Raw genomic sequence first — 18,719 nt, 5'->3', positions numbered from 1 at the left:
AGTGTATCGTGCCGTTGTGCTGCCTACGCTACTTTACGGGTCTGAAACCTGGACTATCTACAAGCGCCATGCGATGAAGCTTAACCATTTCCACACTACCTGTCTGAGGAAAATTCTCAATGTTCGCTGGCAAGAAAAGATCCCGGATACTGAGGTCCTTGCACGTGCAGGTCTACCCAGCATTCACACCATCCTGAAACAGTCTCAGCTTCGCTGGGCGGGGCACGTAGCTCGTATGCCTGATGAACGGCTTCCTAAGAAACTTCTGTTTGGTGAGCTTCAGCACGGAAAACGCTGCAAAGGTGGCCAGAAGAAGAGATTTAAAGACACCCTAAAACTCTCGCTGAAAGCATTCAACATCGATCACACCTCGTGGGAGCTTCTGGCACAAAACCGTCAAGGTTGGCGCCGTGTCATTCGCAACGGTGCTGCGGCATGCGAGGCAAATTGGACAGCTGCCGCAGAGGAGCGTAGAGCCGCCAGAAAGTCTCAAGATCCCAAAGCTGCAACAATACCATGCCCTCAGTGCCCCAGGCTTTTCCGTGCACAGATTGGCCTTATTAGCCATCTGCGCACCCACAAGCGTCCTTAGTCCCGCTCAGGATGACGGTGAAAATGAAAAAATTGAACACGATGGTCCTCGTCGTAGCGACGGACAAACAACAAAACACTCGCATATATAGTTTGCCTTTCAATACGAGCTATGAGCTACAAATCCACATGCTTACTTATATCGGTATATTACCGGATATAATCAATTGCATTACCACGCCCCTATAGTATTTACAGTTATACTAGAGATGACGGGAATGAAGTAATATTGTCGCTTTTACAAAGTTCCTTCCAATACGCATTTCAAGCTAAAAATCAATATACTCGCCGATATTTGTATATTGCAGGATATAGTTAAATGTATAACCATGCCCTTATAGTACTTAGAGCCCTTCTAGAGATGGTACAGATGGAGTTTAAATACATACTAACACAGTTTCACAAATGTTTGGTCCACCAAAATACAAAAAACGTGCAGGGCATTGCCCATATGTCATTAACAGTTCTAGATGAGATGAAACAAATTGAACCTTTTTTTAAAAAAAGCTGGGAAGCTGAAATTAATAGAGACTGTTGCATTTAAGATAATCATTAAGAACGCCGCGACACCAATAATAAACGAAGAATAGACAATATGCTGGTTGTTCAACCCACATGCTCAACATCTGTTCCCGTGTCCACCGGAGAAGCACTGTTGATAAAAAAAAGGTTTCAGTAAGCCATTTAGTTTTTTAGTTTCAAAAACCCAATTCTTACCTGTCTCTGTTGCATTGCCACTCACAGTCCCCACCGCACAGAGCAGTGCATTTAAGCCCCGTCTTGATGCACCTGCATCTCCTTTTGCAGCCTTTATCGGGCTGGCAGCCTCACTTTACCAGCTTTATACAGTTTGAATTTGGAGGGAGCAGGCTCCAAAGAGGACGCCAGGTGCCATTGTCGGAGGATGGATAGGGCATAACAGGCTGCACCACGAGAGACTGCGCCCGGCAATAGCCAGCCTGGTATGCCGCTCTCTTTCAGTGCTGTAGAAGGGCGGCGAATGTAGGCGGGATTTCCAACCGCGGGATAGGCGGGATTTCCTCGCAATCATTTCCATCCGGACATCGTTCACTGAGGAGATCTGGCTCATCTTGGAGTAGAGGAGGACAACAAAGCGTTCAAGGGTGCCGATGCTTGCCAGAACTGTTTCCTTGTTCGGAAGGTCCGATAAGGCAGTCAAAGCCGATGAGACCTCTGGAAACGCCTCCCGGACATTCCACGCTCTCGTTTTACCTTTTCCACAAAAGAACGAGGTCTGGTCACATGAATAAAAGTTTGAGTGAAGACATTATCAAATGCAGTTCTGAATTAATTGTTCATGAAACAAGTAAAATAAAAAAAATAATCGATGATGCACGTTCCTACTCAATAGTCTTGAAACAAATACGTCCTACGTACGAAGAAAAAGACGTTTTTGTATTCGAAAAAGGTCTGTGTCTTTTTACAACTAGCACATACAGCATGCATGCTTGGTATTCCAACTTTTTACAATGAAGTTATGCCTTTTTCCTGCATTTGATTTGTACTGGGAGTGGCTCTTCCTACCGTTATGACTGGCAGGTTGATAGTGCTCCATTTTGAATATGCAGTGCTCCGATTACTCTATCAACACCTTCCTTGCCATTTCTTCAACGTCGCAAATATTCACCACACTTGTACCCGGAGAAGTCCAATTAACAGCCAGTGATAACAATTATCTCATTGTCGATAGCACATTTATCATTATTAGCGTGCTATATGTATGGTATATATTACGCTTATGCTGCCTCTAGTATAATTGTAAGTTCGTATTGAAAGGCACTTTATATAAGCGATATACCTCCTTCGTGCAATCTCTAGTACAACTGTAAGTACAATAGGGGCGTGGCTATACAGTTGGGAATATCTTGCAATATACCATTATGAGTTAGTATATGTAATCTTAGCTCTCAGTTGGTATTGAAAAGGATCTCTATATAAGCAATTTGCCTCTCATCTCTAGTATAACTGTAAGTACTCACATCTGGGCGTGGGTCCATATCTCGAATGAAGTTTTGTAAAGAGTATAACAATTATGTGAAGTTTGAAAGTTGTACAATAAATGGTATTGGGTTTAATGCTGATTAAAGGAAATAATTTATTCCATCCCTGAAAACTGTAAGTATCAAGGGGGCGTGGTTTATTTTTTTCGTTAAACTGTAGTTTATGTTAATACCCATCACTGGGTTAAGTTTTGTGACCGTAACATGAAAAGTATTGGTTTTAAGGGAAATTAATTCCATCTCTATAAAACTGTAAGTATACATTTTTGGGGGTGGGTCCATATCCAGAATTGCTCAGTGTGAGTTTCTCTATCATCGTGCCAAATTTCATAAATGTTCCATAAGTTTGAGCGATCCGCCACTTTTTATGCACCATTTTCTTGCACTATATGTATAAACTACGACTGGACATCGCCAAACAACGAGCTCCCTTCCCGAAACACGTTAAAATGGCATATTTCGTCGTTTGAACATGTTCTGATGCCGTCAAGCGAAAAGTGCATAAAAATACACTTTACAAAAAGAGAAACTTGGAAAATTTTTAAATATTTTCTAATAAGCTCTAGGAGGATCCCATTATTAATTTGACATAAATTATTTTGGTAAGCAATGGATTTCGTAAAATCGGACAACAACTAATAAGCTTAAAGAAGGCCTATTACGCCGCCATTTTATACTCCCGCTCATCAATGGCGAGTCTCACACAAAGCATTCATTTCCATCGGCTAATTTAAGCAAGTAAATAAGTTATTTTCACCAATTATCGTCAATAATAATCAGACTTCATTCGTAGATTTTTTTGAAGTTTTCTTGCGAATAAACCGCTGTATTTTTCAATGATAAACAATAACAAAGGAGTAGGTGATCGACATTCTTTAAGTTATCCAACATGTTTTTTTTTTTTGCGAGCCTTAAACGTACAGTATTTTAACGTTCGAAAAATAGCTAGAAATACTATTTCAGACGCTAGAAATACCTCTTCAGATAATAAAACATGGTAATTGGGTGACTGATCTGTTTGAGAGTGCAGTTGGGTTCTAGGTTAAATACTTACGGTTTATGATTGAAAATAGCTCCAATATATAGTTCAGATGCAACGGATGACAACACAGTTAAACACGGAAGAGAAAGCAAGAAACAAGGAAGGTGTGCTAGGACCAGCTTACAGCCGACACAGCCAAGCAGCACAAAAACAAAATAACATGCGTTTATTATTTTAGTTACAATGAATCAGATTTCTTGCTTGCAAACAAATTAATCCGAGTGCTATCTACACATTTTTCACTTGCGTTCTATTTTACCCGCTCAGACATATCGGACACTAAGCAATAGAAACACGTTTTCAGTTTTCCTGAATAACGGTCCTAAGACGCCACCATCGAGCACTTCTTTTTTCAACTACATTCATGTCCAGTTGTTAACATAATACATCTAATACACTAAGGAAAAAGTGTGTGGCATCTTTTATGGAGAAAAGGAGGAACTAGAAAACTCAAGATCCACACGAATGACAATCCCTAAAAGGGGGTACCGGGAATGGTTTCCTCTTTCAAATGATCAGGCAAAGAGAAGCTGCAATTAAACAATTTTTCTTAGCAAGAGAAAGCACTCGCAGACGCACTGGAGAGAGACCTGTGATTTTCACAGGAATACCACAGGTTTTTATTAATTTGAGATGGTCGTTTTCACAGGTTTAGAGCTTGTGAAAATGACTGTGAAAATATCAATGAAAATACCTGTAAAAAATCCTACGAAAAGCATTAGAAATTCCCAGGTGAAAATCACAGGTAAAATCACAGGTTTCAGCATTTAAAAAACCTGTGAAAAAAAACTGTGAAAAAAATCCTGTGATAAAACCTGTGAAAGTTTAGAAAAGCAGCTGCAAAAAATCACAGGTTTTTACAATTTCAAAACTTGTGAAGACGGTCGTTTTCAAAGCCCGCGCGTGCACAGACGGGCTGCTCAAACACGCTGATATCTCAGATGATCTGATAATGAGATTGAAATGAAGTTTAAAAACAAATTCCAATAGTGTTTCGTTGCATTTACACTTCTAAGGAACGATATCCGTCATATCATGATCAAAACTGAAATAGTATTTTATAAATTCGGATTCAGCGCGCGCTACTTTGAAATAAGATAATCAATGCGTGAAAATGTAGGGAAAACAGGTGTAATTTAGCATTATTTCTTGAGTAAATCCTAAGATAGTCTCACTAGTCTTGCTGAATGGCCGTTGAGTGAAGCAGCTCAGAATATTTCCTTTTCTGGAAACACTTTTTTTGTTTTGACATTCGAGGCATCAAAACATTGAAACAACCAATAACAGATCAAATTGTAAGATGACGTCATAACACTAGCGAGACCTAGTAAAGAAAACATGGCGGCCATAGAGAGGCGAGAATAAGAGCATAAAAAAATATCTTTCTGCTTTTTGGTAGGGTTTTAGACGTATCAAAACTTGAAAGACTTGTAGAAAAGCCTTTGGGCGTAAAGATGTGGTAAACATTTATATTTCGAATGGCTATGTTCGGTGGGAAAGTCCGATTCGGTATAGTCAATAGATGACGGCGAGGATGATGGTCATCAGGATTGAATTACAGCTTGGAAGCGTAATTATACTGGAATTTGAAGGCACACTTAACGGTGGACAAGCAGGCAGGGATTCTTGACCCTGGAGTTGACTACTCAGTACTGCAAATGGTATTCGTTGCGTCCTCCGAAGCTCATAATGCATGCATAAGTACATGCCTTACGGTGTGTTGTGTTTAGTTTCAATAAGTTATAAGTGCAGTCCGTCCGAGTTTGTCGGTCGATCATGAACATTCAGTATTCAAATTGCCTTGTGCAGGCGCTGTTAAAAGCTCAATGGGGTCTAGAATTTTTCAAAGGTGGTTCAATTTATGAAAACTATTACAATAGCTATGTGCTTAAAAAGGATTGGACCATTGGACCACAGAACCACACCTGGATCAGCCACTGCAGAAAATTACTTGACGCATACAGTATTTCATATTTGTTTTAATGACTTAATAGTGGTATACGCTTAAATCATCTCATCTGCTACACACAAAAAGCATGTGGTACACAGAATATCAAATAAAACAAATAGAAGACACAGTTTTTTTTGCTTGGCTTGTACCAACCAGCCCGTCTTTTGTATAACTCTTAAATTAAAATATTTGACAATGTCCCTAGAGCATGAATGGGCTATGACTTGATAGCCGAAAGGCTTAATTTCCCAGGAGGGGGTTGGAAGGGAAGCAGTATTCAGTTATAAACATTATGGAATGGTCCAACAGAGCTCAAAATGTCATACACCCAAAAAGGATGGAAACTTGCCACCACCAAAATATACAAGCGTGTTGGTAAAATGTTCAATCCCAAAGAAATGCAGTGGACACATGTTATGTTGTAAATGTTTTTACAGAATATGTATTATGCAATATGTCTAGAAAACAAATCATTTTCATGAGCTTATCATTCTTCTCCTAAACAATTTTACTCCAGCAGAATTCTAATGATTTGAATTCTTTCTGGTAGAAAATTTTCAGTCAGAGTAAATGGGAGAAAAGTGGAAACAATTTGTCCAATCATACAATTTTTACAATCAAGCACCATACATAAAGTGATGTGAAATAATCATGATCCCCTCTCATTTCAAAAGCCCACTGCACCTTTTGAATGCACAATATGTTGTGTCTTATATTATGTTGTAGTGCGAATTAAAAAACCCAGAAGTATAATACTGTGTTAGCTCTGGGGATTTAATACACAGAAACTTTTTAACCAACCTTCATCCATGCTCTTGGTTTATACTCGGATCATACTAAAGGTAGAAAAAACCTTCCCTCGCTAGAAAACATGTTATTACTAGAAAACCTATTTTCAACAAGGGGTCCAGGGGCAGGGCCATAGCAGAGGCTGGGGTGCAAATCTCCATTAACGCTGAAAGTCATATAATCTCATACCATTTTTCCACCAAGCAGCGTTCTTTAATCATTGTCTTTGTAAATACGAAGGGGTTCCTCCCTATTTTCTTGACAGTGCTACAAAACTGGGGGACAGTTTGTAACCATACTTTCAAAAAGTGCAATAGTCAATAACACATAGCTTGAACAAATAAAACAAATATTCAAAAAAAGAATAGTATAATTTTTTTATCACTAAGAGTGGAATACAAAGGAAAAAATTGAATGATCTCTCTGTCCACCTTATATATTTACTTATCTTCATCTTCTTTTCCATGGTCAATATCTGAAATAAATTGTAACAACTATATTTAGAAAAGAGGAAGGGGTTTCTTTTCAATCTGATGTTTAGAGTACAGTAGCTTATTATTTATGATGGACTTATTGCAGAGGAGCCAACTGAAACTACAGCCTCACACACTAATTTTATTTTATTTTTACTCAATTTAGCTATTTAATAATAAACTTTGGCAGCGCTGTATAAGATTTCTGGTTTTGAAATCAGCCAAAAAAGGAAAAAAAAAGATAGCAATAATTACGGCTAGGCTAGCTATCAAACGAAGCAGTTTGACAGTGCACTTGACAGTGTAGGGAGGGCCCTTGTTTCCTATACTTATTTCCTTGATGTGCAGAGCTCAACACGATATCGTTTAAAGAAACCAAACGTCCCAGCAACTGGGGTCGCGTCCCATATAGAGACATACTGATTTAGAAAGCTACATAACCCCTTATTCTCAGAATATTTTTTTCTAAGCCCAGAAAAATTATTGTAGAGAGATCTTGGCAAATTACTACATGTTTTTGGATTCGAAATCGGTCAAACAAGTCGCTGCAGAGCTCCAATTCCCTTCGAATAAATACTCACCATCTTCCATATTTTTACTCCATCGCTTCGAAGCCTTGCACGAGATATCTTGGAAAGATGACCTAACATACTGTCTGCTATAAAATTGCAAAAATCAACGGGAAAAAGCTTTTAAAGCGAAAAATATATCTTCCCAGTGGTAAAAGGCGAGGGGCTTGAATGATGACGTCATAATCCATTTAGGCCGCCATATTTGTGTTTCCAGAAAATGAACTATTCTGAGCTGTGAAGCGTCCACATCAAATTCCCGCATAAACGTACCATGTGACTTTCCTCGCTTCTGGTTGGCTGAGCATGATCAGGCCATCTATCCTTCCATTTTATTGGCTGAATACTACTTGATTGACTTAAAAATGGGGGATCTACCACTAAAATTTCACACAAATATTCACATGAATTTTCCAACTATAATGTCGTTGTCACAGGTTTTTTTACGAGTTTCTTGCTATATAATTTCAAAGGTTTTTCTTTAGAATTTTCCTATTTCATTTCACAGGAAATGTCAACCTATTTTTTCAATGGTTTTAAATCATAGGTTTTTTCACAGGAATTTCCCTCTACAATTTCACAGGTTTATTCACAGGAATATACACAACAATTTCACGGGGTTTTCACAGGAATTTTCGACCTATTACTTCACAGGTTTTTTTCACAGAATTTTTCACAGGTATGTTCACAGGTTTTTTCAGTGGTTTAGGATTTCACAGGTTTTATTTAAGGTAGCTTTTCACAGGTTTAGAATTTCACAAGTTTTTGGCTGAGATCAGATCTTACTGAGAAACCTGTGAAAACCAAAGGTTGTTTCATAGGTTGCATTCACAGTTTTTTCACAGGAAAATCACAGGTCTCCCCCAGTAGTGAGTTAGAGCTCTCAACAAAGACCCAAAAAGTATTTCTAAATCTCAGCCAAAAACATCATTGGCGTCCAGAATTTCATGGTTTTCAATCAAATCACAGTTAATGTTTGTTTAGGCAACAAAATAATAATAATAAAGCACAATGTTGACAGGATTACACTTTTTGTAAATTTTTGTTTGAGTCTTGCACGGCACCAAGCGCACGCATTTTGCAAACAATAATTTCAAAGATATTTTAAAACTGCCATAATAATACCGATTGAATACTTAACTATTACATCAAGCTATAGAATATAAACTGATTCTAAACCACTTTCAACTTCCATTTGTTGTTAGATTCAGTTCTGATATCCTGTTGAGCATGTCCTGTCGACAATACAAGGATTCGTGCTTTTGAATGCCCATAGACCAAACGCGTTGGAAAATATTTGATTCGTTTGACTTGAACGCATGTAGACGTGCCAACTTGTATGAATTTCCCGCTGCTCTGAACACAGAACCCCCAATAAGGCAGAGAAAAGTGACGGAAATTTTTTCGGCTTAGTTTTTTATATAGCGTAGCATATAAAATTAGGAAATTAAACGGGACTTACCTGTAAGTCGAAGTTTGATTAATATTCCGATTCTACCGTAGCATTTGCAGGAATGAGGAGGTCACGTGAGATAGCAACCATGTAATAGGAAGCTCAGTTTTTGAAGTCGATTTTTGTTGGCTTTGATTAGAGGAATAGGAGGTCACCAGTATGCCAGGGGGGGGGGGGGGGGGGGCGGCATATGTGTGGGTGTGACCTCCTCATTCCTGCAAATGCTACGGAAGAATCTTAATCAAACTTCGACTTACAGGTAAGTCTCGTTTAATTTCCCAATTCTACCTTGCATTTGCATACAATCGGAGGTAACGTGAGACTTTCAAGACTAATGATGCAAGACCCTACATATCAGTATAAGTACGTGTCAAGAATGGCAATAGCATGTTAAAAATACACAATCATAACAACGCCTTGTAATTTCAATGCGTATGTGTCAGTACTGCCTCTGCAAGGAATTGTCTTTTCTGATTGGCTTGATATAAAATTTAGCAAACACTGACTGGTAACTCCAGCCTGCAGTCTCCAGAATTTCCTGAACTGGGGTATCAGCTGCCTTTGGCAGTTGATGTGGACTTCCTTTTGTGCTGTGAGGTTAAAAGGCATCTATGTTTATACCTGCAGCCTTCACCAATTTGATGATCCATCTGGAAATAGTATCTCGTGAGGCAGGGCCATCAGGTGGTACATACAGGTCCTTCCTAAGCTCAGCCGTTCTGGTAAGTATGAGCTAAGTAGCTCGACAACACATAAACGTTTATCTAACGTATAACGATTAAGTAATAAGGGTTGAGGTGTTTGCAGCCACTCCTTGCACTATTGTTTGAGTACAGATGTGATATGGAGAATCTGTGGAAATCTGCATATCTTCTAGGGACAGGTTTTGCAACGTCTGTATTGCAGATACAAGGGCAATGAGCATAACTAACTTAAGAGTTAGCTGCTTCAAAAATAATTCTTCCAATGGAGGAAAGTTATTTAGGTATGCTAGCACTGTTTGTGGGTCCCAAGTTTTTCCTAGTTTTCTGTTAAACATCCCAGTCATAATGCGAGGTACAGTAAAAACCCGCGTGTAAGAACCTAGTGATAACCTAAAGGCAGAAATTTTGGATTTTAATACCCCAAAATAAGAACCTACTAAGCCTAATAAAAATTCAAAAGGTTCTTATATGTTGGTGGGTTACTCCATTGAAAATGAAACAAATTATAGGGCTTTAAAATAAGTAGGATATCTCTATAGCAAAATGGCTTCGTATTCAGTCACACCGGTACTATGAATCCTACTGTTGATAAAGCGACTTTGACAAAAAATTAAGAACATAACAAGAACCTATTTGTTTTGCCCTTTCTTGGACCATAAACACAGTCATTGCCTTAGGGTCCGAAGTAAACCCAAGGGCCTTTTGACTAGAAGTAGTCATTGATTTAGAATCATGAATTTGTGAACCCCAAGGATCGAAGTAATGATAAAGTGTCAGATATCTGCACAGACAATGTTACAGGGTCTTCTGCTAAGCAAAATGTCATCAATATAGTCAACTAAATGGTTACCCAGGCCCGTACCGAGGATTTTTCTTTAGGGGGGGGGGGGGGGGGTGCAAAATGAGAAAGAAGTGGACCTAATTTTTCTGGGGGTAGGTGAAACAACAAAAAGGGATTTTTTTGCCTTTGGCTACAAATACAAGTCTTACTTATGGATTAAGGACATACCACAGTAATCTAGCTTATGCTTTATAGTTTTGTCTACAAATAGCACGTCTATTGAGAACGGAAAGGACGTTGCGGGGGGGGGGGGTGCGTTCCCCCCCTCCCTCCCCCCTTGTGCATGCATAGATTGGTTTCATAAGTTTCGTGAAGACCCGAGGTGTTGGTGCAAGGCCATTAGCAAAGCAGGTATACTTATACAAAGTTTCTTCAATTTCAAATCTGAGGTATTTACGAGGCTCACTTGTCACATGGAAAGAAAAATAAGCATCCTTGAGGTCTAGCACAGCCATCCAACAATTTTGGGTAATAAGTTGAACTGCAGATTGCAAGTCCCTAGGATCATTCTATGAGAGCCATCCTTTTTTTTGTCCGGGTATAAATTGGCCTCTTTTATGCGCAACTACATGTACAACACCTTTACTCAAAAGGTTTTTTATCTCTGATGCTATGACAGCTTCTTCTGTTGGAGAGAATGCTATTTTGGGGGTCTTAGTTTGCATAGGTGTGCTGTCAAACTCAAAACGAAAACCGTCAACAGCCTCAAGTATGCTTACATCTGAGGTAAGTTTCTCCCAACAGGACATATATTGGGCTATAAATGGTGCCAGCTTTGAAGGTATCAACAGCACTTATTTACCAGAGGAGCCTCCCCAGTTACTGGGTTTGTTTCTTGTTGAGACTGTTTTGCGTTGTGCTCATGTTCCTCTTCTCTTTGCGACTCCAGGGTTTGGAGGCTTGGCTCTTGAAGTTTTTTGGATTCCGGTTAGAAGAGAATTCTCTGTTAGCATTGTGATGCTGAGCAGGCTTGCCTTGGATACTAGCTCCAATTTTGTTTTCATCCCATATTTTCATATCTTTTGAGCTGTCATCACCAACAGCAAATCTGTGAATGGGGTTTGACTGAAGCATAGTGGCGCGTTGTCGCGGCCAATGTCATTTTTCATGAGCTGCTCCCTTTCTATATTCAGTTCATAGTTTGCATAAGCAAGGAGAGACAAGGCATCGAGTCCCAACTGCTGGGCGGTTTTCTGGTCTTCTCCAATGACTTTGGATGTCATAGCCAGATCTGTTAGCCGTATTAACGACAGCATGCCTTTTTACAAGGGCCTTAAACAAATTCATGTCCCTTTTTCTGGTTAACTCCTTAGCCTTCGCCAGATTGGCGGGTTACGTTGGTGGCTATTGAATTTTGCAGTTATTACTAGGCTTGGTCTGGTGTTTCATTTTGTTTTGTAGAAGTTTGTCGTCAACGAGCTTGGCCAACTGGCCTGAACGCACGTCTTTGCCCGCTTTGTCCTCAGTCTCATATTCATCTATTAAGCCAGCCAGGATTTCGTCCTCAGCCTCGGAGGATTTTGACTTTCCTTATGCTGGTCTCCGTGAAGAATGCTGTTGATCATCTCTTCACAGTCTTCCTCTTGTGAAGAATCTGCTTCATCATCGCTCATGGAGCGCGAAGCTGTTATGCACCGCTTTTGGCGGGCTTTTTCATGCTTGCAGTTTCATCACTGCTGTGTTTTTTTAGCTCGTTCTTCGCTTTGGCTCCTCATGGAGGAGGAAGTTGTCCTCATGGAGGAGGAAAGGGCACAAACGGATCTGTTCCGAAAAAAAAATATTTGTTCCGCTGCCCGTTTTTTGGCTGGCTGGAAAGAGGTTAGACCCCTCGGTTGCTGTGATGAAAAATCGTCCCAAATGGTTCTGCTTAGGCAAATTTGTGGAGTCGAACTAGCTGTGCCGGGAATATTTATTCGGGCGCTGGAGCGGTTTCTTAGAAAAAAATATCGCCCCAACCGGTTATACTGGCAATTATTGGGTATATGGGTATAGTGATTGGTTGAACGAAAGTCACACATCAGTGTCACAGAGACAAAAGTCGGTTCGGCGGTAGGAAAACGCGCAACGACGCCTTCGAACTTATTTTGCAAATGCTGCCACAAAAGATTTACCGTACCTTAAGCAAAAAAAGCGCCCGTATTCGGAATGTAGTGCACGTTTCACAGTAAAACATTCGTCACATAAGTTGGATATAAGGAATTTAATCTTTTAAAAAAGTTAGGCACCAGCCTTTGTATTGACAGGCAACCAAACGCACAATATCTAAAAAGGCACACGTTCTTGAGTACACACATATAAGGGAGTGTTCATTAACTACACACCGAGGGGGAGGGGGGGGGGAAGAAACCTTAAAATTTCAGAGCCCCCCTTTCATTGTAAACATTTTTTTCGATGCCTCCCCCCTAATAGTACCCCAAAATTTTCCTTCTTTTTCCCTTAGAGGACCTTATTTTTTCGGAGACCCCCCTTTGGGGGTTAAAAATTTTCGGAGTCGCCCTCAATATCTTCCCTCCCCTCCCCCCCCCCCCTCGGTGTATTTAATAAACACTCCCTAACGTCACCGAAGTTAACTGACGCTGTTCAAGCAAAGCCAATACATGATAACATAAGGAACTCAAATAATAATAATAACAATTGGGGCTCTGCGTTCCAAAAGGTCTTGATGTTGGGATAAATTCTTCCACATTTAATATTTGAGGAGTCCATCTTGTTAGCAAGTAAGACTTTTCTAGGACTACACTTAACTAATTTATACATGCAACTATAACATTTTTGCTAGAGAATTCTAATACGATTTATTAAAAATACCTTACATTTGAGCGACACATGTTTAGCAAAGCTGCGCGTTCTACTTTCTGGCATTTTCTCATACACCTTTCTAAGTTTAGTGGCGGTCCCTAAATAGTTCAGTGGTACATCCCCATGAGAAAACGCACACATTTCGTAAGGGCTTTATTCTTGGCGGTCTCTAGACTCTCATCAGCTGTTGAAGTTATCTGGGAATCGCCGATCCACACGATACAGAAATAAACATTGGCTACTGTGCGTGGCTCAATGTGCACATCAGCCAAACCCAGCGAACGAAATACAGTTTGTGCTTTCAACAGAAAACCATTGGAATCTTCAAAGGTATCGTAGAGTAAGGCAGCAAGGCGTTCCTTGGGAGAGTTAACATCGTGGACTTCACCCCATGGTAAACATGTAGGTGTAACAGCACATAGAAGAGGGGGAGAAATTTCCTTGCATACTTTATCACTAGAAGAGATTACCTTGCATACTTTATCAGTTGAAGTGGTTTCCTTGGAGGCTTCCTCTGTTGAAGAGGTTTCCTTGAATACTTCCTTAGTTGAAGAGGTTTCCTGGCACCCTTCTTCAGTTGAAGATATTTCTTTGAAAAGTTCTTCTGGTAACGATGCCTCCTTGCTCATTTCTTTAGAAGAATAGATTTCCTTACACGTTTCTTCAGGCGAAGAGGGTTTCTTACACGCCTCTTTACTGCCCTCGACTGTCTCATATCGACTTCCGCTTCTAGCTGCATTGCGATCTTCTAAGGTGTCTTGGGGGCTTTCTCCATCGTCGCCATTGCAGGCTTCTCCAGTGTTCTTGGTACATGGTAATAACTGGCCAGAAGAGGTACCATAGATAGTAGCATCATAAATGTTAGTAAGCTTGGCCGTTTCTTTGTTGTCACTAATGCTGCAAGATGACCAAGCTTCACTCCAAGGCTCTGTTGGTGGAATAGTCATCTTTCCATCACTTGAAGCTCTGCCAACCGAAGCCGCCGAGACCTCCATACCGACGATGTTACCAAAGGCTACTGCATCATCACACTCATCGATGTCAGCCTTTGGAATCGTGTGCAATGAAGAACATACATTTGCAGCACAATCCTGAATTATTTCATTGTGGGTGATCCCAGTACTGGTTCTTCCAGCGACTACAGATTTTGTTGTGCCGTTGACATCAATCGTGCTTGGCTCACTCGTGTCAACTGAAGAATAGAGATTGGCAGCGTTCAGCGCCTCCGCACACAATTCAGTGACCTTAGAATTCGGTGCGCCATTGACTTTACTTTGGGTGGGTAAGTTATCCACATTCGGGTCCTTCGGCTTTGCGGATAGTCTTATTTTTGATTCGTCTTTTGTCTCGAGACAAGATACGTTTACTGAGGACACTTTCTGAGCGATGGCAAGGAAGGTCACCCAGTCAAACTGTCGACCACTCTTTCTTACATCAGCTCTTAAATTCTCGAGAGCTTGTCGCACTGGTTTACATTCCTCCACTTTTTTGAGAGGATGTTCTCCTGTTCCGGCCTTATGTAAGAAAGACAGGACTTTCTGTAGAAGGCAAGACTCGTATTGGGAGAGACAGATCTCCTTTGCTGATGCAAAGCCCTGTGAAAGTTCCTCCCCTTGCTGCGACTGTGACTTCAGAGATATTGTACAGCTCATTATGTCACTATCACTCCCTCTTACATGAAATATGTACTTATTTCTCTCTAGAAATGTTTCCCAATTCAATTGGGTAGAATACGGTTTCAGAAGAGTGTTGAGTTCCTGTACTTCTTCTTTGATGCATTTACATTTTACAATGTACTTTAGTACATTTCCACCAGGACTCTCTTGCAAATACTCCAACAGCCGGTTCCGTAGTTTCACATCGAGTTTGCGTAACTTTGTTTTTGAAATCATTACCGTTGAATCTTGTGACTGTACCTCGTTAGAAGGTCTGGAACCTTGTGGTTGTCCCTTCGGCTTGTCTAAAGGCCGGAATTCTGGACTTAGGGATACCTTGCAGTTCATAATGTTATCATAATTTCCAATAACTTTGAACATGTATTTATTTCTATGTAGGAATGCCTCCCAACTGAATTCGGTCGAAGAAGGCTTTAGAAGACTATTCATTACCTGCACGCCTTTCACAATGGATTTCTGGTTCACTATGTCTCTAAGCGCGTGCTCTCCAGAATTTGTTTGCAAATACGACAGAAGTCTGTTTCTAAGACTTGTGTCGAGTTGGTTTTTTGAAAGTTTTACGGGTGCATGCTCTGTAATATTTGAATCTTTAGAAGTATGTGCGGCCAATGAATTATCGGTTAATCTAGAAGTGGTGCTTGGGCAACGTTTTTTATGACATTCTCTCAGCGAAACACACCACTCTTGTGTACCCTTCAAGGTTCTTTGACTCAAATCCAGAGTATCATTGCACTTGCCAAGAAACGTTTTCCACTTGAATGGCTCTGCTAAATCAAATGTTGTGTCATGCATTCTCCATATAAGCTCCTGAAGTTCGGGATCGTTTCCAATATGCCCAATCGGCAATGGTTCGTTGCGTTTTCTCAAAAGGTGACAGACCCGGCTCAGGAGTTTCAATTCATCTGGAGATAACCGTGGAACTGTAGTAATGCTATGACTAGAAACAGATAAAATGTCGTCACTTGTGTCCTGCTCTTGTTCTGAAATTGATGATGTTGGCTCTTCCTCATATGATGAACCATCGTGGATTCTTGTAGACTCCTCAGCTGAGACGACATCACTAGAGAAGGACGAAAGGGAGCTTATACTGCCTGCTTCCGCAACACGAGGTTCCTGGCTATGATACAAGCTCATCTTGGAGATCCCTGTATCAGAATCCTCACAAAGTGACGACTTGTCGCTATCAAATACAGAATGTGTGATTCCAGGACTTGAGAAGGAGGGCCCATTACCTTTATTCACCTGTGACGAAAGAGTTTGAGATGTTTTCTTTGGGCATTCATTTGAAATTGCACTTTGTGTGATTGTTGACTTTGCATTGTTATCATTTCTTTTAGATGAATCTTGACCCCTGGCTCCACTTTGAAGAACTCTTTCCTGTGTTTGGTGGTTACCAAACGGCAATCTACGTTTAGACCATTTTTCTATCACTTCCAAACAATAAAGAAGTGCAAAACAAAGAATCTGTAGACAACCTGTTAATTAGAGAAGACTTTCAGTATTCAAGTTTATTAGACTAAAGACATTTAGTAGATACTTGGCAGGAACTTCATAAGAATGCCTGCTCTGATTGGTTCGCTATCTCGGAATAATGGGACAGAATTCACAGCTGAAACTCGGAATAATGAGTCGATTTGTGAAATTACCATAAAAAACTTGCTTTTAGCATGTGAAATTATCGAGCTTCACATTAAAACGGCAGTTTTGCTAAGTTTGATTTAGATTCATTGTACCTTACAGATAAACGGCTTCAAACTCCCTGTGTATGACAATTTCCCACCAAAATGAATTTTATAAACAAATGAAGCACATCCTCACTCTATATAAAGGAAAACTTAAAGTTTAAGCCTTCATAATGTATCCACAATCAAGAGAAGTATTTTAGTGAATATACCTTATCGTCTGTAGGATTCGAAGCAAAGAATTAATTTCTACGATCAAATTCGTTAAAATGACATGTCAAACGGGACTAAATTAGTCTATACAAAATAATGTTGGTCAAAATTCGTAAATTGTCTTCGTGGTGGTTAAAAGCATTGTGTGGAAAAATGGAATGGACTTGGTGCCCTCAATGTTCAGAGCGAGCAAAATCTTCAAAAAGACACGAACATCAACAACTCTCAGAAGTGATACTTCGTTTCATGCGATCAGTAAACAAAGTTGGAAATTCAATAAAATAATTACAGCAAAATGTGTCTTGTTCAGTCCCCGCCAAGTATATACTAAAACAATTATTCTCCTCAGGCTCAACGAATAGCGATGGATAGTCCCTCTATCCTCCACTATATTTACATCACCTTCGGCGAATAATTGTTAACTATACAATATTCTATTACATCAAAATATATTTGTCAATTTATCATAGCCCTGTACTGAAGTTGCAGTGATGTAAAACTGCAAAACATGGACCTATGGAACCCAGAGCTATCTGAGCTAAAAACATGATAGGGATCCATTTGAATTTATAAAACATTGTTCTTGAATTTTGAGTGTTTCATTTGAGTCATTAGTCTGTATCCATCCCTGCTTTCAGTGATGGCAACAAAGTCAAAAGATACAACTAACACTCCCAGCTGCAATCAGTTCCCCCCACCCCCCTCTGACCTCCTAGAAGTAACCACTTCCAACTTTCATCTCTATTCGTTTATGCAACTAAATATGAGAGTATTTTAAATTTAACCGATCTCTCCAAGGGTAATTTCTGTTGCTTTGGTTAAGATGCCACAAGTAGAAGTCACGGTCACCCCTACATGTAAGTATTACAACATTCAGATTTTGGACCCCTTCTCTCGCTCTCCCGCATTGAGCACTGAATCTCCCGCTTTAAGCGATTTTTATCGCTTCCGAAAAATTATTCTATAGAAAATCGTCATTTTGCCTATTTACTATTAAAATATTTGTAACAATAATTCCTTTGTGTAACGCAATTTATCTAACACCCTCGTGAGATCTATAGTGGATTTGTTCGTGTGAGAGCTTTCTATACCCACCCCTTCCCCCCAAAAATGAATATACCCCACCCCTTCCCCCAAAAAATTATCAAGCCTTGAGATTTTCGAAGGTTGACACGTATGCATTCAGCACAGGTAGCCCAGGCTCAAGGCGAGTGTAGGTTTATTACAGAGTTTGTATGAGCGTACAGAGTTTGTATGAGCGAACAAATCTCGTTGAAATAAACATGCTGATTTGAAAATAAAACAGTAGCTTGACGTTGCTGCTACTCAAAACCGCCATTATTTGCCATTTTAAGCTGTTTTAGCCGCTGTGAATTTTTCCCGTCGCCTTCTGTATATAAAATAGACAAGGTTGCAAACTCCGACAACCGCCAAATTCCAAAGTGCTCAACAAATCCTCCGATCCTTTCGAAATACAGACTCGCACGGCAAAATAAACCTCGCAGAATCATAGCATACATATTTATCTTTCCAACCATACCTTTTAATTGTCTATTCGTCCCCGTTTTGCCGTTTGAGCGGCGATAAACAACAGTTGTTGAATTTTTTTAGTCACTTCTCGGGTACTATCGCGATCAACATTTATACAAAAACAAATTAGCTCGCTTGTCAGAATATCATAAAATGGATCCTGGTTTACACATGACGAAAAACTAAGTGATTAATAAGTTGTCAGTAATCTTTCTTACCTATATAAGTAGTAAAGTTCCACATCAATGAGCCGTAAGTGAGTCAACGCGTGCCTTCTCTATGGATTCTAGGAAAAAGCATAAGCGCACGGCATCATGGGATCGAACAATATAGTATTGGTGGGTGGGGTGGGCACGGTCAGATTGTTCCAAGGCAAATCGCGCCG

At 40.0% G+C, this 18,719-nt stretch overlaps 1 protein-coding gene across 1 annotated transcript; it reads right to left on the bottom strand.

The window, feature by feature from the left end:
- Window positions 1-12,619: 12,619 nt before the first annotated feature.
- LOC125572129 lies at window positions 12,620-18,632 on the bottom strand. The gene is made up of 2 exons (XM_048732002.1): window positions 18,553-18,632; window positions 12,620-16,384 (listed from the first exon to the last, which is right to left on the bottom strand). The coding sequence occupies exons 1-2, from the start codon at window positions 18,575-18,577 to the stop codon at window positions 13,341-13,343; spliced, it is 3,069 nt and encodes a 1,022-aa protein (XP_048587959.1). The 5' UTR covers window positions 18,578-18,632; the 3' UTR covers window positions 12,620-13,340.
- Between the last annotated feature and the right edge of the window lie 87 nt (window positions 18,633-18,719).

This window comes from Nematostella vectensis, chromosome 9 (assembly GCF_932526225.1).
Source record: "Nematostella vectensis chromosome 9, jaNemVect1.1, whole genome shotgun sequence".
NCBI lineage: Eukaryota > Metazoa > Cnidaria > Anthozoa > Actiniaria > Edwardsiidae > Nematostella > Nematostella vectensis.
This window is presented reverse-complemented; position numbering and strand designations above follow the sequence as displayed.

Bases quoted from the DNA above. Each gene is read 5' to 3' on its own strand.
- LOC125572129 (XM_048732002.1), bottom strand. From the start codon at position 18,577: ATGTGGAACTTTACTACTTATATAG. The intron at 16,385-18,552 runs GTAAGAAAGATT...TCTAATTAACAG, and splicing joins GAACTTTACTACTTATATAG to GTTGTCTACAGATTCTTTGT.